Source organism: Colius striatus, chromosome 8 (genome assembly GCF_028858725.1).
Source record: "Colius striatus isolate bColStr4 chromosome 8, bColStr4.1.hap1, whole genome shotgun sequence".
Taxonomy (NCBI): domain Eukaryota; kingdom Metazoa; phylum Chordata; class Aves; order Coliiformes; family Coliidae; genus Colius; species Colius striatus.
Window position 1 is genome coordinate 17,413,676 of NC_084766.1, and position 27,062 is coordinate 17,440,737.

The 27,062-nt window shown below is 40.4% G+C and overlaps 1 protein-coding gene across 2 annotated transcripts in view; it reads right to left on the bottom strand.

Moving 5' to 3' along the window:
- PRKG1 (protein kinase cGMP-dependent 1) overlaps window positions 1-27,062 on the bottom strand; it is a 523,150-nt gene that overhangs the window by 7,720 nt on the left and 488,368 nt on the right. For both annotated transcript variants that reach the window (XM_062001370.1, XM_062001369.1), the window contains exons 10-16: window positions 24,618-24,714; window positions 11,613-11,752; window positions 6,953-7,042; window positions 4,581-4,722; window positions 1,759-1,922; window positions 740-862; window positions 584-646 (exon numbers count right to left, since the gene is read on the bottom strand). In XM_062001370.1, coding sequence (XP_061857354.1) covers window positions 584-646; window positions 740-862; window positions 1,759-1,922; window positions 4,581-4,722; window positions 6,953-7,042; window positions 11,613-11,752; window positions 24,618-24,714 — 819 coding nt within the window. The remainder of the gene's footprint in view (window positions 1-583; window positions 647-739; window positions 863-1,758; window positions 1,923-4,580; window positions 4,723-6,952; window positions 7,043-11,612; window positions 11,753-24,617; window positions 24,715-27,062) is intronic.

The following is a 27,062-nucleotide window of genomic DNA, read 5'->3' on the forward strand; positions in this document are numbered from 1 at the left end:
GAATCTTCAACTCATCCACCTGAAATGTCCATCCAGACCATTTCTGTTGCTATGGGGATAAGGACCAAAATGGATTGATGAGATAATCAGCTCTGAACTTTGGTAATCTTTTTCTAACTTGTTCTTATTCACCTTCAGGAGTGCGAAAACTTACGAGACATTATTTAACATCTCTTCCCCATCAGACCAGAAGGGATGATGAATTAACATTATAAATAGAGAGAAAGTGTGTTGGGCTGAGGGGAAGAGAAATCAAGGAAAACCTTGGAAAGTAATTTCTCAAATCCCTCAAAAATCCCAGCAGGCAGTGGCCAGATTGGATTGCTTCCAAATGCTCTTCTGCAAATAGAGTAATTAAAGTGCAATGGTCAATGTACAATGTGTTTTGTTTGCAGGCAAGGCTGTATCCATCACAAAGCAGTGGGGAAAAAAACAAAGTCTGATGGAAATTCAATGACAGTCTAAAGCATTAGAAGGGAAAGGGCAAAGAAGTTTAAGAAGAGCATTTTTTTCTGAAAATGGAAGTGTTTGAAATGCATGTTTCTGTGTCTTGGATATGACAGATGATGGAGAAGACACTTACTTGTGCTTTTGTATATCTTTCACTCCATTTTTCAAATTCCCTAATCTTTCTGATGGATTGTCCCTATAGAACAAATAACAAATCAGTTACTTAATCCTTTTGAAGGCTTAATTTATTTGCAAATGAGATCAAGGTGATTATATTTCATGAACTTACCTGCATAGTTTTTTAATTAAATTAGCAGCATTTTTGGCAATCTTCTTTGGAAATTCAATCATGTCTATTCCCCTTAATATAATGTTATAGGTCTTCATGGGGTCTGGGCCTGAGAAAGGGGGACTTCCGAGGGGAGAGGAAAAAGATTAAAGGCTTGTTTTTAAAATGACATTGAAAATTGATAAAAAGACCCAAACAAAACAAAGCAAAATATAGTACCCTATTGAAATTACAACTAGCAATACTTTGCTTCCTCTGATCTTAACCATTTCTGAGTCAAGGAGCTCTGACATTGTCAGTGGTGCTGGCTGGAGGGAAGTACCAACCAGCAAAGTCACATTTTCTGCAGCAGCACACACTAGACCTATCACTTCCGTGATAGCTTATGTCCCAACATGCCTGAGGAATAAGGATCCAAGCAACGCTGGCTGGCTTATTCTCTGATACTGTCACATGCTTTCAGTGAGGTTTAGGTTTCCATTGGCTTAACAGAGCAGGGGCCTGGGTCTAGCCCCAAAAGATGAGAAGCTTGATGGGATGGGTCTTTTTGCAGCTCCTTTATCCTAGGAGTGAGTAATGGAGGATGAGGTAAAGGAGTGCCAGGATGCCGCTGCTACCAACATGAGCAGTGTTATATACATCCAAAATTAAATAAGGGAAGGGATGGATGCAGGGACTCAAGTCACAATGTCAGGTCTGCCTGTCGTAGCCCATTGCTGCATCTCCCTGGATAAATTGCAAACCTTTTCCCCACCATGTTCAGCTCACTCTCAGTTACAGTTCAGGGCTAAAAATGAGGGTTTGGATGTCATTTCACAGCCCTTCCTAAAAAGTCTGTCTCATGTCTTGACATTTGAGAGGTCTGCATAGAAGCTATGATATAAAGTGTAAAACCTATTAGATTCAGCAACACAGTGCTGTGCCTCTACAGCACATGCCACCTCTGAACCTTCTCCTTGCCTAATCAGGGTGACAAAGGCAGAAATATTTGGATCTAATTTCAGTCCCAATGCCCATACCTGCCAGTCAGGAGCTCATACATTAAGATTCCCAGTGACCAGTAGTCTGCTGAAATGTCATGACCTTTGTTCAGGATGATCTCGGGGGCTACGTACTCCGGGGTTCCACAAAAAGTCCATGTTTTCTTTCCAAATCCTATTTTTTTTGCAAAGCCAAAATCGACCTGTGGAAAGGAGCAGAGTACCATCAGGGCAGAGCACAAGAGGCAATGTCAGCCATGTGCTCTGCTGCTCTTGAAGTGAAGCAAAGCAGAAAGGAGCTTTCATCGTGGGAATATTCTCCTAACTAAAGCACTGTGGGTCATTCCAGGACCAGGTAACCGCAGTGACCTTTTTGCCAATTTATCCTTCATAATATAAAAGGAAGATTCTCGTGAGAGAAGAACAACAACAACACTGAGGGTTTTCTTGGAAGATGTAACTTCTATCATTCACAGCTCATGTCGATTTGTTTTTCTATCCTTTTTTTAAAAAAACAAACTCCCAGCCTTTACCTGAGCAAGGAACTATTTAGGCTAATTATTGGTCACCTTAGCATCTACTGAAAAGTTGATATTTCTCTTCCAGTACAGAGAGTTATGCAGTATGATCATCCTTCAGGCTGTTGCAACATTGTGGCAGACTCACAAACCTCAGTGTGCCTCTATAGCAATATTCCTATGGCACCAGCAAGCACAGAAAATGAGTTTAGTGTGGGAACTGAAGGCGTCCTTTGAGGCCCAGGAAGAGCTCAGTTAATAAGCTTACTGTGTTTCTCACTCTGCCCTCTCTGCCCTCCCCTACCTTGGGGCTGTGCTGGCCCAGAGCTGTGGTCTGCAGCACACTCTGCTGTCCCTTGATGGCTGTGAGAGTCTCTTACACCTTGAGCTGGTCAGGAGCTACATGGTCTCAGTCCCACATGAGATCTGGGACATTTCTCCTGCTATCGTTGATATGTCCATGAAGATCAAAATGTCTAAGGAGCTTGGGGCTGGTGACAGGATCAGCACAAACCCCAGCTCATATTCTCCTGGGGTGGGGAGAAGAACAGTCTTGCACTTAATCCTCAATGATCTGACACCTTGCTGGACCTCCAGTCTGAGCAAATTGCTGCCGAAAATAAACTCTCATGTCAGGGTTTATTATTAGGCTCTGTCACAGTGAGATAAAGTGGCTGCCAACTGGCTGTAAAGGTCTACGATGGAGATGGTATGACTTAATGCTTCCACATGCTGATGCTGCACCCTTCCCAAAGGTAGAGAAGAGTTCCCATGCTGAGAGGCAGAGACCTTGGACTCCCATGACTCTGAGGGAAGGCATCAGCTTCTCTTGGACATATCTCTTTTTAGGGATGCATAGCTCTGTCCTTCACTGATGCTTTCCCAAGGTCCTCCAGCATCTCCCACCGAAGGAAGTGTTTCTTTTCTTCTCTCACTTTCTAGGGTCTCATCTGGCATTTGAGGTGTACCTTATGTGCAGGGCACCTCTACAGTGATTTCTGAGGCAAAAGTGTAATACAAGTGAATAGTGCAGTACAGTGAAACCCACCAGGAACTCTCTAATTTGAGAAGTAGAAGTCTGGCACAAGCTGCCATCCTGGTTTGAGGATCTTGCAGAGGGGCAGCACCATGAAGGACCAGGACCTTCTGGGAAGAGACTTTACACAGTTGTCTCAGATTTTACATAGATCAGTCAGGTGTGTTATCGGTGCTAAAACACAAATGACCATCCTAAAGCAAAAGCTGTATTGGCCACAGTTTAACAACACATTCTGGAGCAACTAATAATAATTTCTTGCCATGACAGGATCATGATTTATATTTCCATTAAGAATGCCCCTTTTTATTGTTTAAACAAAGGATCTGACACATTAACAGTAGCTTGCAAAATTTGCTTCACCAGTTGCCTATAAAGCCCACAGATGCAAATCCTCCTCTCTCCCACCAATATTTTAAGATATTTATTTTCAAGGTATTTCGGGTTTTCAGTAGCTCCAAAATAGCTGGATGGATTTTTCTTCAGGCTCTTCTCTAAACATTTCCACTTCAGGAACATAGGTCTGAATTTCAAGCAAGGATTATCTGGAATATTGTGTCCAGTTCTGGGCCCTCAGTTCAAGAAGGACAGGGAGCTGCTGGGGTGAGTTCAGTGCAGGGCCACAAAGATGATGGAGTGGAGCATCTCCCTTGTGATGAAAGGCTGAGGGAGGTGGGGCTCTTCAGCTTGGAGAATAGGAGACTCAGGGGTGACCTCATTAATGTTTACAAATATGTAAAGGGTGGGTGTCAGGAGGATGGAGTCAGGCTGTTCTCACTGTTGTTCAATGATAGGACAAGGAGCAATGGGTATAAGCTGAAACACAAGAGGTTCCAAAGAAATACAAGGAAGAATTTCTTCATTGTGAGGGTGAGGGAGCACTGGAGCAGGTGGGTTGTGGAGTCTCTTTCTCTGGGACATTCAAAACCCACCTGGACAAGTTCCTGTGTGACCTACTCTAGGTGGCCTGCTCTGGCAGGGGGGTTGGACTAGATGATTTCTTGAGGTACCTTTGAGCCCTTAAGATTCTCTGTTTCTGTTGTTCTGTGTTTCCCAGTTCAGTCATACCCTAAGCCTCAGCCTACCAGAGGCTGGGAAAACATCCCAGTGGTGGGTGACAACAACCTTGGCCTGATGTCATCTCAGCAGCTCCTGGTAACCACCACCAGAGAAAAGACCCTGGGCTGGGTGGACTTTTCTTCTGACACTCTGTGGGATCTCCTCTGTGTTCTGTTCTACTCCTAACACCAATTGTCTGGCAGCAGTGAGGCATTTTTTTGGCCAAACTGGACATTGCAGGCACTCACCAGTTTGGCATAACCTCGATGATCCAGAATGAGGTTTTCTGGTTTGAGGTCCCGATAAATGATCCCTTTGGAATGCAAATAGGCAAAAGCTTCAACCACGCACGCTGTGTAAAACCTGGTCGTTGAATCCTCAAATGAACCTCTAAGTGAAAAGAGAGAGGGAAAGGGGATAAAGTGATTACAGCTCTCCTCTTACTGGACTTCACTCTACTCTTAAAATAGCTATAGAGTGCAGTACAATCACTCTAATACCTGGAAAGTGCCTGTTGCTAAACTCATCTTTATATAGAAATTTAACTGAATTTCCATTTTTCAAATGTTCATCTTTGCCTCTAATCCACCCTCACATATCAAACATTTATATCTAAAATATGTTTGGTTTTATTTTAGAATTTCTTCTTGTAGAAGGGATATTTAAAAACAATTTTCTTGTAAGCAAAATATGCCTTTCTATGACAATCTTTGAATTTTGAGTGCTAAAGTGATTTTGAGCTTTGGAGGTTGAGAATTCCTGTAACAATGTTCATAACTGACATGAAAGGCAGAAAAATTACAGTTGCTGGAATTTGAAGCGTTAATTACAAACTCAGCATAAGCTGCACTTTAGGATTCTTCTTTCAGCTCCAGTCTGCAACCATTTTTCCGAAGTAAACGATATTATCCTCCTGCCTGCTGGGGCTCATGGTAGGAGCTGGCTGAGCTCAGAGTGAATCTAAGCTAGGTGGCAGCAGAACCTCAACTTAAAGCTGAGACAATTAAAAATGAAATTAGGCTCTGACAAGGAGGAGGAAAAATACCACCTGGCAGCTGCTAACTTTGCTACAGTTCCTGTTTTAACAATCTGGAGAAGTAACGCTGCTAAGAAAAGGAAGAATTACAAAAGCAATCCTTCTAGGTAATTAAAAAATATCTTTGTTTTCTGATCAACCCTTTTTGTGCACTTCTTTTGCTTTCTAAATTTAATTAAATTACATTCCAATTATAAGCCTATTACATAGTTACATGCAATTCAGAGCATCTTTTCCTGCCCCATGGGCACATTACGTGCATGTCCCACGGACACCCACACAACCCTCCTGCCACCTGCCCACCTGCAACCAAAACCAATGCTGCAAGGTCAAACGCTCCCAAGGCAGGAAATACCAAGACCACATTTGCCAGTACATGACAGCATGGGATGTAATTGCATGCTTTCCTAACTACTTCATTTCTGTGATACTTCTGCATCCTGATGGCATAGTGCTCTTTGCAGGGTAGGGATTTAAGATGTGATCCTGTTTCCCACTTTGATGAATGGCTCTTGTTTAACATATGATATCTGGACTAAAAGCCTATGCAGAGACATTTATTTCATACCTGACTGTATTGTGAATATTAAGAAACATTATTATTTATTACAGTGCCTCCACGATAGAAGTGCATGTTGCTATTCACAGTTACAGAGGGCAGGCAGAGGAGCAACACCAGGGTGAAGAAAGCAGGCTTTTAGCTGGGATGGGAAACAGTGATTTTTCAGATGACTCTGAAGAAATATGCATTTTTTACCTTGAAAACACATATTTCCTTGTATTTCATTAGCAACCATGAGCTCTTACCAAAGCCACTGCCCCTTTAGGGCCTTACTCTGTGAGTCCAGAGCCAAGAACAGTCACAGCAGTGATGCCTAAAAATCCTGTCTTCATAGCATGTCTTTCAGGAATGCAGTAAGTCTGGCCTTGACATTGAACATCCTGCAATGCCTGATTGCATCCTGTGGGGTCATTCTCTATCTTCATACTTTGTGCTTAAAGTCTTTGTCACCCTTAAGACAGTCCTATGTTTCCCTATCAGGTACCTGAGCTTCCAGCCAGGCTCTCAAACACAAGAAACGTTAGTATGGGCAATGAGAACACAGCTGTAATTTCCGTGGTTGTAAAAGGTTATTTTTTAGGTAATTAAAAATTAAATTAAAATTAAATTATGCCATCAGCTATTTATGGGTACCCTTTAGAGGTAAAAATACAGGGGAAGGGCAGTGAAATACTTGTCTTAGATGCAATTTATCACAACTACCACTGATGCCATCACTACCTTGTATATTTTTTCAGACAAGCCATGAGAAAAAAGCTCTGAATAATCAGTCTGCAGTTACAAAAAGCCTTGCACACATTGGACACAACCTACATCAGTGTTTATTATCGGTTATGACTGAGTTCACTTTGTCTCTAGTCAACTGCACAGAAACAAAAATAGCTCCTCCCCTTTCTGAGATTTTAAATTAAACACAGCATGGTAAGATGCAAATTTGTCCATGAAAGATAAAGACCTTTGGTTATTGGGAGGCATAGTAGAAAATATTCCACTTTTTAAGACAACAGTTGTCTACAACTCACCTGTCCCTGAGAATTGTCCAGAGCTCTCCACCTAGACAGGCTTCCATTAGCATGTACAGGTACTTGCTGTCCTTGAATGTTCTGTAGAGTCTATCGTTGTCAAAAATGAAAATCACACACAAATCCACTATACAAACAAAGGCATCAACCATTCCCACTTCTCACGGACATGAACTTCACCCCAGGAAGCACCACAAAACTAAGCATATCTTTCAGAGCTATTGCTACATTTAAGGAGATCATTTCAATATCTATTCTTGGGTGGGAAATATTTTAGGAGGAAACAGTGAGCATCTGATTGGTGAAGTGTATCATGGATCTCAGCAGATGAGGCCACTACTACTATGGGTACTACATATAAAATCTGCCGTTTCTGAAAGAATAACCTGATGCTTTGCTTTCCATATGTGCTGGAAAGAGAAGTTTTCCTACTAGTTTTCATAACATCCATATCATCTTATTCTTCACGCTACAGAGTCTGGTTGCAGATCATTGTAAAGTAGTGCTGTCAAATTTGAGATTCAGTTCAGAACTTAAAACTACTGATTTTCTAGAGTTTAAAGAGAACCCACTAATGTGCAGGTATCTAAAAATGCTCATCCTCTTTCTCACAGGGACCAAACGTGGAGGAAAAATTGTCTAAAAGGATAGATAAGTTTGGTTTTATGACTTTGTTTTTCTTCTTAAGTGCAAATGTAAATTGTGTGTTAATATGATATAATATGTGTTTAATATGGTATAATAAACAAGGGAATTCAGTATTAGCTGTTTTATTTCATTTTAATGTTGAACTGCTTCTGTACATGTTAGGGTATATCGGTCCAGGTTGCCTGCAGGAACGAGTCTGCTGTATGTAGATACTGGAAGGGTTTCTTTGCAGCTGCACTGTTTAGAAATTAATTTTCAAAATCTGAGCTCAGCAGCAGAAGGGGCTGCTGCAGGATATTCTGTAACAGTGTAATTGCTGCATTTATGGGAGTTTCCAAGAGTTGAAAATTAAAGGGCCGATGCAACACCACATAAATTAAAACAGATGGCTTTGCAGGTTCTAGCTATTCCCAGCTAGTGATAAATCCAGTTATTAATATATGTTATGGAGCTGCATGATGGAGCAGGAGGAAAACACAGTAGGATTTGGTTCCTTTCAAAGACATTGAGTTGAATATTAAGGTACATGGAAAACCATCCCAGCAGCTACAGCTTCTCTCTAACATGCTTTCACATCATGATTCTAGACAACATTTGTTTTCTGTCTGTGTTTGCATTGCAGCCAGCATACATCTTAGCAGCAGTTACCCTCTCAATTTTTGGCATGTTTAACAGAAAAAAAAATATCCTAGCAGGCATAGTTGTGATGTAGGCAGGAGTTTGGATATTGAATATGGTCAGTGCTCATCTACCTGGGAAATACTGTGTAGCTGAGGTACTACTTGCAGCCTCAACGGAATTTAAAGGAAAAAATCCCCAACCAACCAGTGTTTCAGATCTTTTCTTATTCTAGTATTACCTGTGTTGACATCTGAAACCTCAGTTACAATATACCTCTCAGAAAAATTTGAAACAAAATTACTGACCATTTCAGATAGTTAAAATTTATGAGTTTACAAAAAAAAAAATCCTATTTCTTGCCAGCTGGAAAAAAAACCCCACCTCTTAATAAAAATTAAAGCTACATTTAGATTTACAGAAAACCTACATATTCAATAATCAAAAATATGAGTAACTAAATATTTTTAACTGCCTAGTAATTTAAACACTATTGAAATAAGGCATTACTTTCTCTAGTTAAAATAGTCCTGCTGAAAAACTGAAAAATTGCTTCCCATAAAATTCTGTGGGAACCAAATCTGGCCTAAAATGTGCATTAAAAAAAATCAAGTATTATTTATTAACTGTAATGGGAGCATGAAGTTTATGCCTGATGAAACCATTCTATTTCAGTAGATCAAGCAGTCTTAAGTTACTTAAGACTTAATATAACTTAAGTCTTATATTTACTCACAATATGTCAATTATTTTTATTTCTTTTATTTTTTTATATAAATATTTGCAGATCCAGTGCAGCCAGCCACTCCTCAGCACTTGCTTGGCCCTTTACCAAACAGAGCATTTTACTCTGTGAGAGTTTTAGCTTATCTATGAGTAAATTTTATTTAGTGAGACTTGGCTTCTTCTGCTTCTTTTTGCCCGTTTTAATGTATTTTAATAACCAAGATGAACTATTCTTCAACGATTTTTAACAAACAGTTTTAAAGAAAACAATCAAGTTCTTTGGGAATTTTGTCTTTCCCATTGTGGTATTGCAGTGTGTCCTTGCTCCAAGGTCATTTTAAACTCAACATCTCAAGACATAATTAATCTGTAACAGCGATACGATTTCTGCCCTTAGTACCAAGAAAAATACTATCCCAGCTGATCCAAGAAAGGGTATTAAAAAGTTGTGAATGATTTTAGGATAGAAACTGTAAGACAATCTCAAATCCCAGTAGATATGCAAAAAGAGAAACAAAGGGGAAATGCAGATCCAGAATTTGATAAATCAGGTGTTTTCTAGCTGCAGCACTTGCAATAACAAAAAGGTTGGACTTCATAACTTCGAAAGTTGCTTCCTGTTGCAGAATTTCCATGGAAATTAAAAAGGAAAGCTTATTGCTGTAAAGGATGGGAATTATTGCATGATACAGAAGGAAAAGACCCACAGCTAACAGTCTTTTTTCAATTTGCTTGCAAAAAAGAACAGAAAGTGGGAATGAAGAAGTTCATATCTTTTTTACTTTATTAGCTATGCATATCAGTGGCTCCATTAGCAACTTTTCACAGGCTTAAGCTTTTATTTAGGAGAAGATATTTCTGGAAATGGTGTTAAAATGTCTCTCCACTTGGCTGGCCCTGCATTTCACCTCCCTTCATATTCCCATCCTGAGACAGTTCAGGCTGCAGAAAATAAACCTATAGACTGAAAGAGCTCACAAGGTATATTTGGCTTTAGCCTAGGTAACGGTGGCATGTTTGTGAATCGAATATTACAGCACGAAGGAAACTGCAGCTGGGTAGGGTGTCAGGCTGCAGTTGTCATCCATGAATCAGAGGCAAAGCTGTGGGCTCCGGGGGAATCCCAGGGATCAATCTGGGAAGGAAACACCCCCTCAGCAACCGATGAGTGGCCATCCTGGACACATGCTTGCCTTTGCATTTATCACAGGGGTTTGGTGTCACCCCTGGGTTAGTATTTCTCTCCAGAGCAATTTTTGGGACTGGGGTTGATCTTCTCCAGCAAAAGACAAATGCTTCAGGCATCTTTCTGAGGGTGGCACAAAGCATACTTGGCTTAGATGAGGGGCTGCTGTTTTAGATAACTCCAGCTTGGTGAAATGCCCTGCCCTACCAGAAGTCCTCACCACCTACTGCTCTTACCCTTACTCAAAACATGCGAAGAACCATCTCTGTTTCCTGCTGACAGATACTAGCAATCCTTGAAGAGTCAGAGAACTTTGTTGTTACTGTTAAAACCAAACAAAAAGGTCTGGCATCTGATTTTATTCACTGAAGAATTGCACCTGTTTAGATTTGGGGGAGGGATATGGTTTTAGTGCATTTGTCCATGATGAGTCAAGGGATGCTTCACTGGATTCATCTAATACGCTCTAGAGAGAAGTGCTAGATACAACTTTTTATTCACATGGCAGCACATGACCTGGAAAGATTAAGCCCTGCCTTCCAGATGCACTTTGTGAGGAGGAAAATTCAGAAGTTCAGAAGAAAAACGAAAATTAACCTTGAATAGGGACAATGCCAAGTCACAGTGCATACATCTACATGGAGCATTGCCCACCGGCATCAGCAAGATCTATCCAGGCTGCAGGTTGGGGATGTGCTTGCTCCAGGAGCCACAAAGCCATGTGAACACAGAATAGGGCCAACGCCAACCACTTAAGACATGAGTTAAGTTTAGGCTTGGGTAGACAACTCCCATGGGTGGAAAAGATCTTTAAGATCATCAAGTCCAAACACTAACTCAACATTGTCATGTACATCACTAAATCATGTCCCTCAGCTCCTTCTCTACACAGCTTTTAAATATCTCCATGGATGGTGACTCCACCACCTCCTTGGGCAGCCTGTGACAGTATCTAACAATCCTTTCAGTGAAAAAGTTTTCCCAACATCCAATCTAAAGCTCCCCTGGCACAACTTGAGGATGTCAAGTTGTCCTTTTGTCTTATCACTTCTTCCTTGGGAGAACAGACTGACCCTCACATTGCTACAACCTCCTGAGAGCAAGAAAGTCTTCCCTCAGCCACCTCCAGTCTGAAAACCCCCAACTCTCTGAGCCACTTCTCATCAGACTTGTGCTCCAGACCCTTCCCCAGCTCTGTTTTTAATCTCTGGACATGTTCCAGCACATCAGTGTCTTTCTTATAGCGAGATGACCAAAACTGAAGACATTATTCAAAGTATGGCCTCACTAGTGTCAACTAATCACACATTGCCCTGGAGAAGACCTTATTCCATGCACCACATCTGTAGCCTCTTACAGGAAAGCTACAGCTAAAGTGTTTTTTTTAGCAATAGATGGACTATTCCTGCATGGTTTTTTGAAATGCCAAGAGTGGCTGTGCTTTGCCCTCCCACAGCAGTACATAAGGCAGAGTGATGGTACCTCACTATGAAGTCCGAGTGTGCGCTCTGCATGATCTGCTTCTCCGAGCGGATGTGCTCCTGTTGCCTTGTGTCCACAATATGACGTTTCTTCAGTATTTTCATGGCAAAAGTTTTTGATTCTTCACTTTTCAACTGGACCTTGGGCAAAGCAGGCAAATACAATGATTAGAAGTAGGGCACTTCCCTCTGCCAAGCTGTGACAGTCCAACTGCTTGGGGATCCAGTAATCCCACCACTTTACCTTCCAATAAGTCCCCTCACCTCTTCAGTCATCAGATACAAAGACTTTGATACAAATCAGATTCTTAAATGCTTGGCTTATTTGGAAGTTTAAGAGTCATTTCTGAAACTTCATGTTTTTTAGAGAAAATTCAACCATCAGAATTATTCTTGGGTCAGAAGATGTTGCTAGCTAAGGTAGAACTTTCACAAAGCTTTTTTCTAGAGCTGGTAACAAATGCACCATCTCTGGCAGGAAAACACAGTCCATGGATGTTTGTGGAGAATAAGCAGAGCTGGCTTTCAATGGCACTGCTTGGTCACGTCTCTACTTTTAACCTTCAGCCTCAGCAACCTATTTTTAGCCTGATTTCCCGAGATGAGGTTGAAGGGAGTTGTTTGCTTGCTTGTCACTGTAACTCTGGTAACTTCTGAACCCTGAGCCATCTCTAGCCCACTCTGAGGGACTAGTACCCATTTCAAAGACTGTTGGAAAGAAGCCATCCTTTCTATCTTGGTCACTCCCTCTTAGTCACCACCAAATGAGAAAGGAACCTTGTCATTGACCTACCAGGCTTCCTAGTTTGCTAAATTCTCACAACAGCTGCTCACAATAATATTGCCAGTTAAATGCTTTTCCCTCTTTATAGTAAGAGTTGCTACTCGGTGAGTTCTATTTTGGTTTTCTTGTAGGAATTTGGCTTCAGCCAGTAGACGAGCAGCTTTTCTGTCATCAAGACCTGTCAGAAATCCAACTGCCTTTTAGGTTACGAGACAGCATTCATACCATCACAATTTATTTAATATTACATCTATTTATATGTTTTCTTGGTAACAGATACAAAGGCTGATATGAGACGTGGCACCTTTCACACTTTTTCCCGGCTGTATACCATAACCTTGAAGAGTTTCTTCTGAATCTGCTTTGATCATGTAATGGTTAAGGTCACAGAGAAAATGGAAGGAGGGATGGTTTCTTCAGTGTCTCATCTTTGTCAGAAATTAGGCCACTACTCTGATGTCCACAAAGAGACAAGAAAGCTTAAGAAAACAAAACCTAAAAGGCTGATTCCCGGCTGGCAAATCAATTTCCAACACCTCAAGTGATTCAGAAATAAACCCTAATAAATTAGAGTCCAGCCATCTATGGCCAAAGTTTTCATTGCTAAGTTTTAAAATACATATATATGTATGTATACACTTCTCTATCTGTTTTAAAACCACTTGAGGTCTCAGTCCCCAGCTTTGTGGCTTCTTATTTTCCCCACAGCTGGAAGAATTTCCCAGCCCACACGAAACTTAACTTTTTCCAAAGGCACTATTCTGCACTTCACACTGAGACTTGTAATTATTATCTTTGCATGAAGCCTGTGTTTGCCATTTAATCTTCAGGAAGACTGGGTACAAAGATCTAAACAATCCACACAGAGTAAAGAAAAGCATTTTTCTTAATCTATGCAGTAGAGCTGCCCAGCTATTTATTTAACTGGTGCAACACGGTGCTGTCTTTGCTCTGTGGTTTAATCACAGTTCAAAGTAGAAAGAAATTCTGCATTTATGGCAGACTGAAAATGATAAAAACATTTTTGGTTTAGGGTTTTGGTTTTATTTTATTTTGTTGTTTCATTTTGAATAAATGGCATGTGGATTTGAGTTCAACTGTTTGAACTAAGTTATTTGATATCATCCCATCTAAATCAGGCTAGGCTGTTTCAGAGGAGCGGGGAAATGAGTGAGGTGAAAGAGAATGAAGAGAAGAAAGTTAAGGTAAAATCTGAGCTCAGCAGAATTTACCAAAACTTGCAAAAAAATTTAAGGTTTAATATCACTAAGCATACACTTTTGGAGAACTTTTTTTTTTTTCACTTTTGATGGTAATCCAGACAACATGGTTTCCCATCAGACTTGTCCATCTGATGATGGATAAGCACAACCAGCTACCACACTAATTATTTCAAACAAAAGTCTGTGCAAATCACTATTAGACATTAAGGATCTGATTTGTTTTCTTTCATCTTGTATTTTTTAAGGTTAGGATATCCTTAGACAAATAATACCGAACAGACAAACCAAGAAAGTAGCTCCAGTAGCAAATGTGAACATTTCTTGGTCTATTTAGACCAAGATAAATGTTATGTTAAAATGTTAAAAATGTAAAAATAAAACGTTAAAAAAACAAAGTTAAAAAAAAAATTAGCTCCCAAAACTTACTTGAAACATAAATTCCTATTTTCCTAATGCTAATCTGTACTAGATAGCAGTGTTAAACACAACAACCTGGTGGAAACTCAAATGAATAATTACAATATTACAGAATTAAGGGTACTGTGAAAAAATCCCAGTATTTCCCCTTCTGTATTATCATTTTATGGATTCTGACTACCTAACTTTTGTGTCTTTCATTAGAAAGACTATTTCTTTTATTAATTGCTGGGGTTTTTTTCAGGAATGCCTGGGAACATGATAGAGAATCTGGGAAAGTATCCTGCTTTCGATGATGTACTTGCATAATGTCAGAATAAGTACAGGAAAGGAAATTACTACAAGGATACTGAAGGCACTGATTTTGCTTGGTGTTTGATGATGTTATCACTGCCATAATTGTTTAAACATAGAACAATCGGGCAGCCACAGTTAGCTAATGGAAGACTTTGACCTAATGCCCCAGGAGAATTTAGATTCGTTTTCCATTCCTACTCCTGCTATGCTTCATAATGTTCAGGATTTGTGAGAGTTTGAGAGTGCAGGGGGATTAATTTGCATTAAACATGCTGATGCACCAAAACAAGCTGCCAAGGTACAAAATCTAAGCCTTAAATTTTGGATCACCTGGTTGTCCACTTGGAAAATTAGTTCTGCAGACTTCAACAGGCCTGAGTCCTTCCCTTGCTTTGGTGTTTCTGCCAAATGTGGTAACTATGAGGACTATTTTTATGATGTAAAGCTGAGGAACTCCAGGTAATTTCCATTATTCTCACAAGTAGCCATTTTTAATACTAAGCTCCCAATAGTTCATAGAAAAAATACCTCAAAAGCAACCAACATGTCTAATCCCAATCTCATTTCAAAAGTAGAAAAGAAAATATCCTGGAGTCACCTGGACTTTTTATTTGTAAAAAACAGAAACATGAAGGTTCAGAAGATGAGAATGGCTGCCAAGAACACCCTGCCCTCCAGTTATCACACACAAAAAAAAAAAAAAAGCACAGGAAGCCACAGAAGCCACAAGGAATTTCACTCTCAGCTCAGAAAGAGAGGGTACTTTGGGTAGGAAGCTCAGCCTCCCAAAGAAACCCACCACAAAAATGCCTCAAATGCTTCAGCAAAGGGAGAAGCGTGAAGTTTTCCATGGAAGGCAGTTTGCAAAGGAGTCATCCTTGTTACCCAGCTTGCAAGATCAGCTTTCACTCAGCCTGGTGTTATGGCCTTTGGCTATGATTCAGCATGGTGCTCCATTCTCATGTCATCAGGTGTCTTTTGGCAGCCTAAGTCCTCATGACAAAGCTACCCTTGAGCAAACACCAACAGATGGGTCATTATCTGAAAATGCATTCAAGGAGAAGTTCCCTTGAAGAAGACATGAGGACATGTCATGGCAACTGGCTTCATTTTGCTGCTCATAGGTTGAACTCATAAGATTACCTTTAACTTTTCAGCACTGTGAAAATAATGGTGCTTCAGTACAGAAACTTTTAAAAGTCCATTAGGAAGGACGTGAAGATGTTTTGGAAGGAAGTCGAGCAGAAGAGGAATGCTACAAGATTGGGACAAGGTGCAAACACAGGGGAGAAGAGGAACGGAAAGAAGAGGGGAAGAAAAGATAGAAGGACAAGAGAAAGAGAAGGGAGAGGGAAGGGAAGGGAAGGGAGAGGGAAGGGAAGGGAAGGGAAGGGAAGGGAAGGGAAGGGAAGGGAAGGGAAGGGAAGGGAAGGGAAGGGAAGGGAAGGGAAGGGAAGGGATCCAACCTCTCTTGCTTTTCCAAGTTGTTGCTTCATTAGACCTTAGCTGGCTAGTACTGGGCTCCCTGTGCTTATATGAAAATCTTGGAACCACTCCAAAAGCACTGCATTACTTTATGGTGTATAAACTTCTAAAACTTCCAAAACACAGGGTGCCTGAGGCCTGATTTTTTTATTATTTTTGACAGATCTATAATTCATGTACAAATAAACACAGTTTTATGCTGTAGTGATTTTTCTTACTTTGTGGGAAAGTGGATATTGATGGGACATAATCCAGACCTCAGTGGAAAAAACACTAAATGGATGTATCTATGTTTCTTATCCTTCCTCTTTCCCTGCCTCTATTTACTATAAATCATATATATGTATTATAAATACTCTACAATGTGAGCAATTCCCAGGCAACTCCAGTTGGAGCTAAAGGGATACAATGCAATATTTACCACAATGTGGAATAAATCCCAAAAAAGATTATATTCAGTGACGACTACTGAAGTGCCATACCTAGCCTGAGGATATGCTATTTTAACTAAATATATCTCTGTCATGCCTGGTTGACATCCATTCTTTCATGATCTTCTTCTAGGAGGAGACAGCAAAGAACATCTGATTTTCTGAATTCCCATTTACTGTAGATGCTTTGGGCTACAGATCTTGCGTGGCTATGCATTTTCCACTAAGTCCTATGATTGTTTTTTTTCCTGCAAGGAACTGCTACAGGTAATATCTATCACTATGGTACTCCATATAGATCCCTAAAGCTGTGAAAGGGCAACAGACCCAAGAGCGTGAAAGCAGAGCTGAACATTTACTTGTGTTTATATTTTACCATTCCTTCATTTTAGCAGCTACATAGAGGTTACAACTTGAATGGTGTTTGCCACTCAAAAATCTCCAGGTTTCTTCTCACTGATATAATGGAGGTATTTGAACACAAACATTCATAGCAGCTGGACACCACACTCACAAAAACCTTGCTTGGGAGCCTTTTTGCTGATCATCATGGGAGTTGGCTGGGTTCCCAGCTGAATGAGAACACACAGAGAGTGAAGTTTGTGCAAGTAAAAAATATTTTGTTTACTCTGGAGATGTGGCTTTTTCCTGAACACACAGTAATGGTGAGCTTTTAGGAGCTGCACAGAAGCTTTACTTGAAGTCATGTGTCCACAACTCACAGACAAGGTTTTTGTTACTCATGTCTCTCCTTGAATGGAGACATAAATTGGGCACAGTGGTACTGCTATGACAAAGATGTTTTTCCAAAGGGCTTTTGCTAGCTGTACATTTTCCTATACAGGTATTACTCAGACATAATGGAGCCAGAAATCTGTACTATCATGAAATGGAAATCATGTTAAATAATAACTGATTCAACCACAGCGTTCAGGAATTGAAGTGCAAATGCTTTTTGCTTGCTGGGTATGCCCAAGGTCTTTTGCTTTCTGCTGTTTCCCAGCTAGACGCATTCAAATCAATAAAAATAGCTGCAGCTGTTGCTGAGCATAGCACTTGCAAGCTGAGCTCTCCTAGTCCCAACAGCTGAACTGTTGCATGAACAAAGTAGCAAATTCCCCTCCCCCCTTACCCAGCAAATTCTATTTCTATTCTTTGCCTTACAACTTGTTTTTTTGTCAACATTTCTTTTTATTAAGCAAGTGAGGGAATACTTTGCTCATATTTATGCCTCAAAGCCTACTGTGGTTCTCAGTAGTGCAGATCTCTCCATTACAGTTTGGAAGGTCCTTTGCACATGTCCTTAAGGTCAGATTTAGCTGCTTCCCTGACCTAAGGCTTAGAGAGAAACTGTAGTTTGCATAGCGAAATTCTAAGCACAGTGCTACGAACAAATAGGTACAGTAATGGGACTGGGTTAGGCTGGAAAATAAATCAAGACTCAAAAAAATATATCTAAGATTGAAACCATTGCTATGAAAAGTAAATAGCAGAAGAGGGGCTATAGGGATAAAATCATAGAATCATAGAATGGTAGGGGTTGGAAGGGACCTTTAGAGATCATCTAGTCCAACCCCCCCTGCAGAAGCAGGTGAAATCAAATGGAAAAACTCACTACTGTGGTTTCTTCAAAATATCAAATAGACCTAAAATCTATAACCCCATACACGATCTAGCCCCTCTCCTGAGTCTGGCTTTGTTCACAATATATCACCTATTTTTATGTCTTATTCCTGTTACTTGGTCCAACCAGAGCTGAAGTGTCTAGTTTGACAGCTCATGTACTGATCCAGCCCATGACATCTTTTCAAACCTTGACAACACCCTTTCCATTAACAGACAAGCCATGAGTATATGTTTCAATCTACAAAGAATGTATTTAATTCCATTAGGAACTGAAAATCAAAGGGGGAAAAAAAAAAAAGATCTACAGTGGTCCAGCCCCATCTGATGGTATCATTAAAATTAAGCATCCTGCATAAAGATAAGGAGTGATGAAAAAAAGAAAAGGGCCAAATGTTTATAACCAGGATTTTGCTCAACTATGTAGCAGTACTATTGCTGTCAGATGAATGAGGGATTTCCTCAGGGACCTGATCTCCACATGCCTCACATCTCAGTTTCCTCTGCTTGATGGCACTCGAAGGAGGGGTGGACCAAAGGTTTCCTGACAATTAAAAATAAAATTAAGAGATTGCAAAGACAAGACTGATCCTTCCAAAAAAAAGCTTTGTGATAGCTGAAACAAAAGGAGAGCTATGCAATCGGAAATTTCCACTAACAAATATCTGAACTATGTCAGTCTACTGGAAGACAACTATGACATTTTCTTCATTATCATCTAATTAATTCACTAATGGTTTTGTTTACAAAACAGGCTAGAGGCTATAATAAATTTGATTGCACTTCATAATCTGTTGGCAGATTTCTCTTCAAACGTGAATAAGAATGAAAAATACCATACTGTCAAGCTTAAAAAGGTCTTGTACAGCCCCAGTAAAACATGGTCAACACTACGGCTTCATTTTTACATGCATGTCTTTATTAATCTCCATATTGTAAAGGAGTTTAGCTTTTACTGGCCATCATGAAGCCAAAAGGACTTTAAGGGGATCTGCCCAGTATATGGGACCATAAAAAACTTCCATTAAAGCTTAGATTATGAAATAAGAAGAATGTTATTAACTCTGCACCTATTAAAATCAAGCTAGAGATGGCTGGCAGCACTTTTGAGAAGAGTAAGGGAATTCAAACTAACTTTTACAAATTGAAGACATGACCTGAAACAAAAAGAATACAACTTAGTCACAGCAGATTGCTGCCCCTAGTTGTCCAACTCCACCTGAGCAGAAGAAGGTCCAGGTTGGATTAATGTGCTTCGTTTGAGCATTGTGCCAAAGAGGTGACAGCCAGCTGAAGAGTGAGTGACAAGAATGATCATGGGCATAGAAAGCTTGAATTAGATGCAATGCTTAAAAGAAGTACATATATTCTTTCCGAGAAGAGTTCTTCATGTTCACACAGTGTAGTGGGTCTGTGTGGTCAGGTTTTGGTGGCAAGGGTGTACAGAGGTGGCTTTATAAAAAAGAGCTACTAGAAGCTTCCCCTGTATCTCACAAGGGCAATGCCAGTCAGCTCCAAGACGGACCTGCTGCTGACCAAGGCCAGGCTAATTAGCGATGGAGGTAACAACTCTGTGAGTAACATGTTTGAGAAGAGGAAGAATTTACCGCACAGATGCTAAACTGCAGCAGCAGCAGCACAAGTGAGAATGTGAGAACAACATCTCTGCAGACATCAAGGTCGATGGAGAGAGAGGGGGAGGAGGTGTCCAGACACCAGAGGACAGATTCCCTGCAACCTGTGGTGCAGCCCCTTGTGAGGAAGGTTGTTTCCCTGTAGTCCATGGAGGTCCACAGAGGAGCAGAGATCCACCTACAGCCTGTAGAGGACCCCATGACAGAGTGGATGGATGCCTGGGAGATGCTGTGACCCCGTGGGAAGCCCATGCTGGTGCAAGTTCCTGGCAGGACCTAGGAACCTGTGGAGAAAGGAGCCCACACCAGAGCAGGTTTGCTGGCAGGACATGTGACCCTATGGAGAATACACACTAGAGCACTTTGTTCCTGAAACACTGTTTCCCCCATGGATGAGACTCATGCTAGAGCAGTTAACTGTTGCCTGTGGGAAGGACCTACGTTGGAGAAGTTCGTGGAGGATTATCTCCTGTGGGAGGGACACCACACTATAGTAGTAGGGAGTGTGAGGAATCCTCCCCTGAGAGGAAGCACTGGCAAAGTCTATCTGTGATGAACTGACCATAACCCCCATTCTCCAAGTAGAAACTTGTGAAGAACAGAGGAGTGGTAGGAGGTGTTTAAACATTCAGGTTTCATTTCTTATTTCCTTGCTCTGTTTTGATTGATTGTTGATAAATCAAACCATTTTTCCCCACTCTGAATCTGTTTTGCCTGTGATGGTAATTGCTGAGTGATCTCTCAGTCATTATCTTGACTTGTGAACCCTTTGTTATATTTCTCTCTCCCCTGTACAGTTTAGAAGTGATAGAATGACTTGACGGTCACCTGGCACCCAGACAGGGTTAAACCACCACATATGGTAATAGTCTTCAAATCATTCTAGCCTCAAAGGATTGTAGGTATTTGCTCTTCAAGCCTACTACAAACTACTGCAGCAAGATGTTAAACACCAGGAAAAACCTTCCTGGAAGTCCCTAAAGACTTCAACATCAAATTAAGGGATACTGGTCAGAGGTAGTTAGGTATATTTGACTCGCCTTGATGACAATCTCTTTAGGTCACTTCCCGCCTGAGGTTTAATGACCATACGGTTGAAATATCTGCTCTAAGTGACATTGACTTCTGCAAAACTGCTGAACATTAAAATATATGATTAAACATTTTTTCAAGCAAGGGGTAAAAACTGAGACTGTCCTTAATCTGCCTATTGCCTGCTGCCTTCAGGATGTCCCAAGCTATGTGTTACCCACAGAGGTGCAGGAGGCATAGCTTCCTCCAAGCTTGTGTACATGCAGGGATGGTGAGTAAGTCTATAGGATTCCATTGTCCTGAAAAGTGAACAAAGATGTAGCTGAAACCAAATCTCAATCAAGCTTGCAATTGGGTGTGGAGAAAATATATTATTTTTAAAATTTTATAACAAAAGGAGTGATTTAAAATCTTGTCCTTCTGTCATTGCTGAGTGATTGTTGTAAGCGACGACTGTGGAAATCAATGTAACAAAAGGCATGTGTTCAGGTATGGACCTGTGCTACCTGTGCTCAGTCAAGACCTACATGAACTGATTTCACTGCAATAATGACTCTAATCCTATATGTTCAGATACTCCAGTACATTTATTTCAGAGCGATCTGAAATTATCTTGATCTAAATCCAAAATAACTGACCTTGGAGAGATGATTAGAAACAGGACTTACATCAAAAGGAAATTAAAGAACAAAGACAGGAGCAACAAGGTTCAGATGAGATAATTTATGAAGGCTGATAACACCTGACCTACACACCTGTCCTCTGCAAAGGAGTGCTTTGTGGGACATGAATTTGAGATGACACTCTCTAGCCCAACATACTATTCACAGAATCACAAAATGGTAGGGGCTGGAAGGGATCTCTAAAGATGAGCTAGTCCAATCCACCTGCTAAAAATAGGCCCACCTAGATTGGGACACACAAGAACACATCCAGGCAGGTTTTGAAAACCTTCAGAGAAGGAGACTCTACACCCTCCCCGGGCAGCCTGTGCTGGTGCTCCCTCACCTTTACAGTAAAACAGTTTTTCCCCTATGTATGTCAACACAGATGATGCTGAACTGTCACAATACTAAGAAGCTGAGCTGCCAAAAAGCACTGGATGCATCTGTTAATCTGTGCTATTAAAAAACAAGAAGTCACTTCTGTTTTCTTTCTGCCCTGCTAAGGGAGGTATCCACCAGCCCTGTGAGATGTCCTGGAGCAGCTTGAACCTACTTGGCAGCTCTCTGAATTGCAGGCGGGTTGTCCTAGGAATGTTGCACTGCCAGCCCTGGACAGACTGTGGTGTCTCCAACCCACCTGTTTGCTTTTCAAATACTGAGGATCGCACAGGTCCTGCTGTAACTGAGCAAAGGTTTTTATTTACTTATGTTCCAGCAGCAAAACTGATGTTCATCTAAAATAGCACAGCTACTAATGAGCTGGCTTCTCTCCTTGAGAGAAACCTGGATAAAAGCTGATTACAAAAGCTGGGGATGAAGGCGGCAAACAATATCCATAAGAACAAAACATGTTGCAAGACGCACTGTGTAGCCATCACAAAACTGAGCAAATAACATACAACACTAAACTGTTGGAAACATCTCTTGACATGCAGAAAATAAAACCACTCAGCAAAAGAAGACAAAAAGATACTTCTACATATAATCTCCTTAGAACTGAAAAGAATTAAAATTTTAGGCTATCTCATCTAAAAGCTATGTTTTTGTGTATGAACACATCAAAGGGGTGACCTTTCCAAACAGCCAGCATTCACAGAGGTGTCTGGAAAACCAGCATATATTAATACAAACCAATTCTGGAGATTACAATGCAGATCAATGGGAGCATTGTTCCTTCTTGGCAAAAAGACCCAAACTAAGATATAGACATTCCAGTTTTCAACCAGACATCACCAGTTGAGGGGGCTTTGTCCACAATGACCAAGGTTAAATTATAAAAATCCTCTTCCTTGCAATGAAAAGATTTTATTTGATCAATTTTACTCTTGGAAAGCACAAAAATGTGAATGTTTTCTAGGAACAAATGCCAACATTGCTGTGCACCAGCAGGATACCTTAATACACTCAGGCAAGAAGAGAGTCAATGCCTCTGATACATTTTGTATTGGTTATTTTTTTAGTCTTAAATTATAACATATATTTTTCATGGAGAGAACAGAAGCAAGAGGTAAGAATCCTGGGCTCAGTTTTGACAAAAAGAATATTTTCTTGTTTTAATGACAAAATTTCCCTCAGTAGTAAAGAATAAAATCTGTAGTCCTAAGATAAACTTTTAAATAACCTTTATTCTTCTGTGTTCAACTCATTATTAGTTCAGAACTACAAAAAAAATCACCTTAACTAGCATTCTCCTACTTCCTACAAGGAGAGGGGCACCCACTCCTGAAGAAAACCCCTAAGAGACGATAGAAACATTTTTCCTTTGGCAGTCAGTATAGGTGGCACCAGGGCTTCTTGGAGGCTGATGAGATCTGAACATCTCCTAAGATTTAAATATTTCTACCTGACCCTTATATGATACGTTGAAGTGTCAGAGCCTATCCACTCCTGCTCTTCCTCACACTGGCCAAGTGCCATGCATTTAGTTTCTGTCAACATCTCAAAGTTTCCAAATTAATGCCATGAGCAGACAGAGTAGACAGAGGACTGGCTTGTGGCCAACAGTTCAATTTGCTTTCATATCTGTGCAGTTTGAGCACAGAAACTCCTCAGCAAGATATACTCATGCACCTTCCCAGGAACGTCTTTAAGTTTTCAAACATCCTCAAAGTACGTGTCAAAAAAGCCTTAAAAATAAAAACAAAGGTCACAAGCGTCTTCACAGGATTCAAAACAAGCCCCAGACTGGTGGTTCTCACTACAGGTCACTTCAGGCAGACAGTCATTATGTTAATTTAGGAGACAAATCTTCTGAGCTTTCTGTTGTTGTTAACAGAGGGTGAAGGATCTTCAAAAGGGAGATTGAGTGCAACCTGAACTAAACTCCTGCTCTAAAGCATCCTCGGTAGCAGATGACTATAGAAGGAGTGAGGAAAGGACAGCCTTTCCAGGCCATGGATGAGCTCCTCCAAAACAATAGTTGCTAATACAAAATAAATAAATAAATAAATAAATACATAAATAATCCAAACCCAGACCCCAGGAAGGGACTAGCATTCTCACTGACACGCTGTCTTCCACGTAATTTTACACACATCCAAACAGAAACAAATCACACAGAAGAGTGAATCACACTTTTAACACAGAATTTATTCATTATGTCACAAGTAATCACCAAAATACTTCATTTTGCCAGTTTTCCAATTCCTAGCACTACAGGTGTGCTTGTCTCTCATAGGGTTATGGAGAGGGTATTTCCCCAAAGTTCTGTGATGGCTGCAGTAACTCTGTTCCCTTTTCTGCTCCTAATTTAAAGAAGTTCCTAACATATTGTACCAATGTCTGGTATCAGAAGCTCTTCTGTGATCAGCACTGTGATGTAAATTAAGTTCCCTCTTTCTATTATAAGTTTTTGTGTTTACATGATATTACAAAAGGGTAATGCAACGGTTGCCATTTCGGTCTCCTCCCACTCAGACTTTGTTTTAAAAAAGACTACAGAGCTCTAAAGCCAAGCAATGCAAAACACTGAATGTACAGCTTTCATGATAACCAAGCAGTATTACCTCTAGACCTGAATTAGAAACTGCATAGAGGAGACATTGTACCATTACTCCAGTTTTGTTTAACTAAGATTTTAGGTTACTTTTTCAGTCTCGTCACTTAACAGCCACACAACTCTTTCAGTTGTTTTTAAAAGAGAATCAATGTCATAGGACCACTTGGAGAGAGATGTGTGCTCCCCTCTCAACCTGGTACATAAATTCTTCTTGGTTACTGCAAAGCATTTATTTGTACATTTTTATTTACTGGAAAATGTAATTCAGCCTTCTTTAACCAGTAGAAAACATCTAATCCCATTACATAATTTTCTTGCCGCTATTCAGATATAATAATGAAGAAAAATCAAAATGCTCCCAACATAATACTTATTCTAGGACATTATACAAACTTCAAATAAGAAAAGGTTACCTACCAGCTCAACTCGACCAAACCCTCCGACTCCAAGGGTGTCAATGATGTTGAAATCAGACAGTTTCAGGTTAGCGAAGAAGGCAGCTTCGGCTTCGTATCTGGATTTTTTTATGCGAAAAAACGGAAATTTCTTAGAGGTGCAAACATGAGTACTGTGCAATACTGTATCCGAATGGCATGAGTGTGGAACAGCCTTTACCTGCTTAATTTCCATCTTTTATAGTTTGCTTTTATTCACACTCATCCTTTTGCTGGTCCCAATTATAGCATCAGTCTGGTGTGCATGGTTTTCCAAGTGAGAAAAGCAAACATATCTACTGCATACCTACAATGTAAATGTCTGGTATTGCAATTCAGCTCCAGCTACCCAGGAAATGCTACATTTTGATATTTTCTAATTGATCTTCTCATGGGTGGGCTTTTTTGGTATCTTTAAGTATTTTTGGAAGATAAAGTCTCTCATAGGAGTTTCTCTTATCCACAGGCTGGCAGTAGTTTCTATAAATGTTTATTGAAAGTGGCAAGATCATTAAGGTCCCTGGAGAGAAATCACAGCCAAGTTTTATGAAATCAGATCCGATAAGCTGCGAGCTGGTGTGCAAATGCCTGAAATGAATGACTTCAGTCACATATCAACATTCCTATAAGAATATCTTCAGTTCTTTTCCTCCTGTAAACTCACTTGGAGTAGACATCCCAACCCAGGAGGTACCAAAATCCAGATGCTCTCTCTTAAGCCCATGTGCAACTGTCTCGCAACACAAGTTCACCAAGCCCTTGACTGAGGAAGCATGCAAATCGAACACATGCAAGCCTGCCAAAATAAGCTTCCCATGACCATCCTCATGAATATGATTACTCTAAAATAGCTTCTTGTCAAGGTTTATGGTATTTTTAGAAAGGCTTGGAGGGGAAATGGATGAATAGGATCCACCCACTCGGTAAAGCTTGACATTCAGCTGCCAGAGAAGTCCCTGTGAGTGTACGACGTTTGGCCTCTGGAGGCACAGACTTGTATGGGAAAAGAGTGTTGAAGGGATAATGGAGGGAGGCATGGAAGGTGTTAAGGGGGGGTTGACTTATTTTTCAGAATTTAATTTTAACCATAATGTCTTTCAGTTAACAGACCATAATCTGCTATTCCACTAAGATGCCTCATTGGTGCATGATAACACTGGCATAAAGGTCATACATATGTATCCACCTGTCTGTCTTTGCAATAGACCTTGTCCGTCACACCCGTCTCTAATTCAATAATAGGATGGAATTGATTTACTGACTTATTCCCTTCAAACCACCTTCTTTATTTAAAACTGCAATGACATTGGGGGAGAGGAAAAAAAAATAGTTTAAAAGAAAATACAAAAAGAAGTGTCAAGAAATGTGAAAGGTCACATTGTCAGGCCCCAAATCCGGTTCCATAAATCCCAGTTTTATTTGGGAGATGCTGTCAACAAATTACTTAAACTCTGCTTTATTATTTATGCTGTCACTAGATCCTCTCGGTGACCTTGCTTCTGCAGCCACAGCAGCCTGATGTATCCGATTTTGGAAATCGATCAGTACTGAGCCTGCTCTGAACTTAGTATAACCTTGTGTGACACAGCTGTTTATCAATAGCTTTATACTCATCATGAGGTGCATACTAAACCTGTCACTAAAAAACCTATGCTAACGGAAAGATGTGTTTATATACTTTCTCTTCTAAATCACAGCAGACACATCATTTTAAGTGTGACAGAGCAATGAGATGGGTCTAATTTTCATGATAAATGTATAGACTAGTTAAAAGCCTATAATGATTTGTAATTGCTAGGAAGATGAAATCCCAGCATGGAAAATTTTCCTTCAACAGTCAAACAACAGATGTAAAACTTGAGGTAAAGAAGCTCTGCGTTACTTTTGCCCTGCATTACCTAGGCTTGGGAGCGGAAGGAATTGCTAGAGAGGCAGTGGTCTGGCTACTCCATCTTCTCTCTGGGTAACTAGGGAGGATTTTTCAATGCTGAACAAGCAAGGGATGAGAGATGCCAATCAGCTATGTGTTAGAAGGGTCAGGGTCTCCAAAAACACGAGACAGAGAGGAGAGATAAGTTTTTCCCTATAATGCCTCTTACCCTGAAAGGTGGACAAGTCTTACAAAAATCACATATAGCTCACATCACACAATGTGAAAGGACAAAAACTGGGTAAGACATGGTACAGTGCTGGCAAATTCTACGAATACTCTCAAAAATCCCCCAGTTTGATGGAAGATGGGATCTTCCAGTCCATTCCCAATTTTTCCATAATTTTGTGTGTTGAGACACAGAAGGTGAAAACTCTGCTGATGATTTTTATAGTGAAAAAAGAAAGCTCATTTATTATTTTGCTTAGAAAGTGTACCTGCAGCACTATTGTCATTGCTTTTTGAAATCTCCTGGATAATTCTCTTTGACAGACTGCT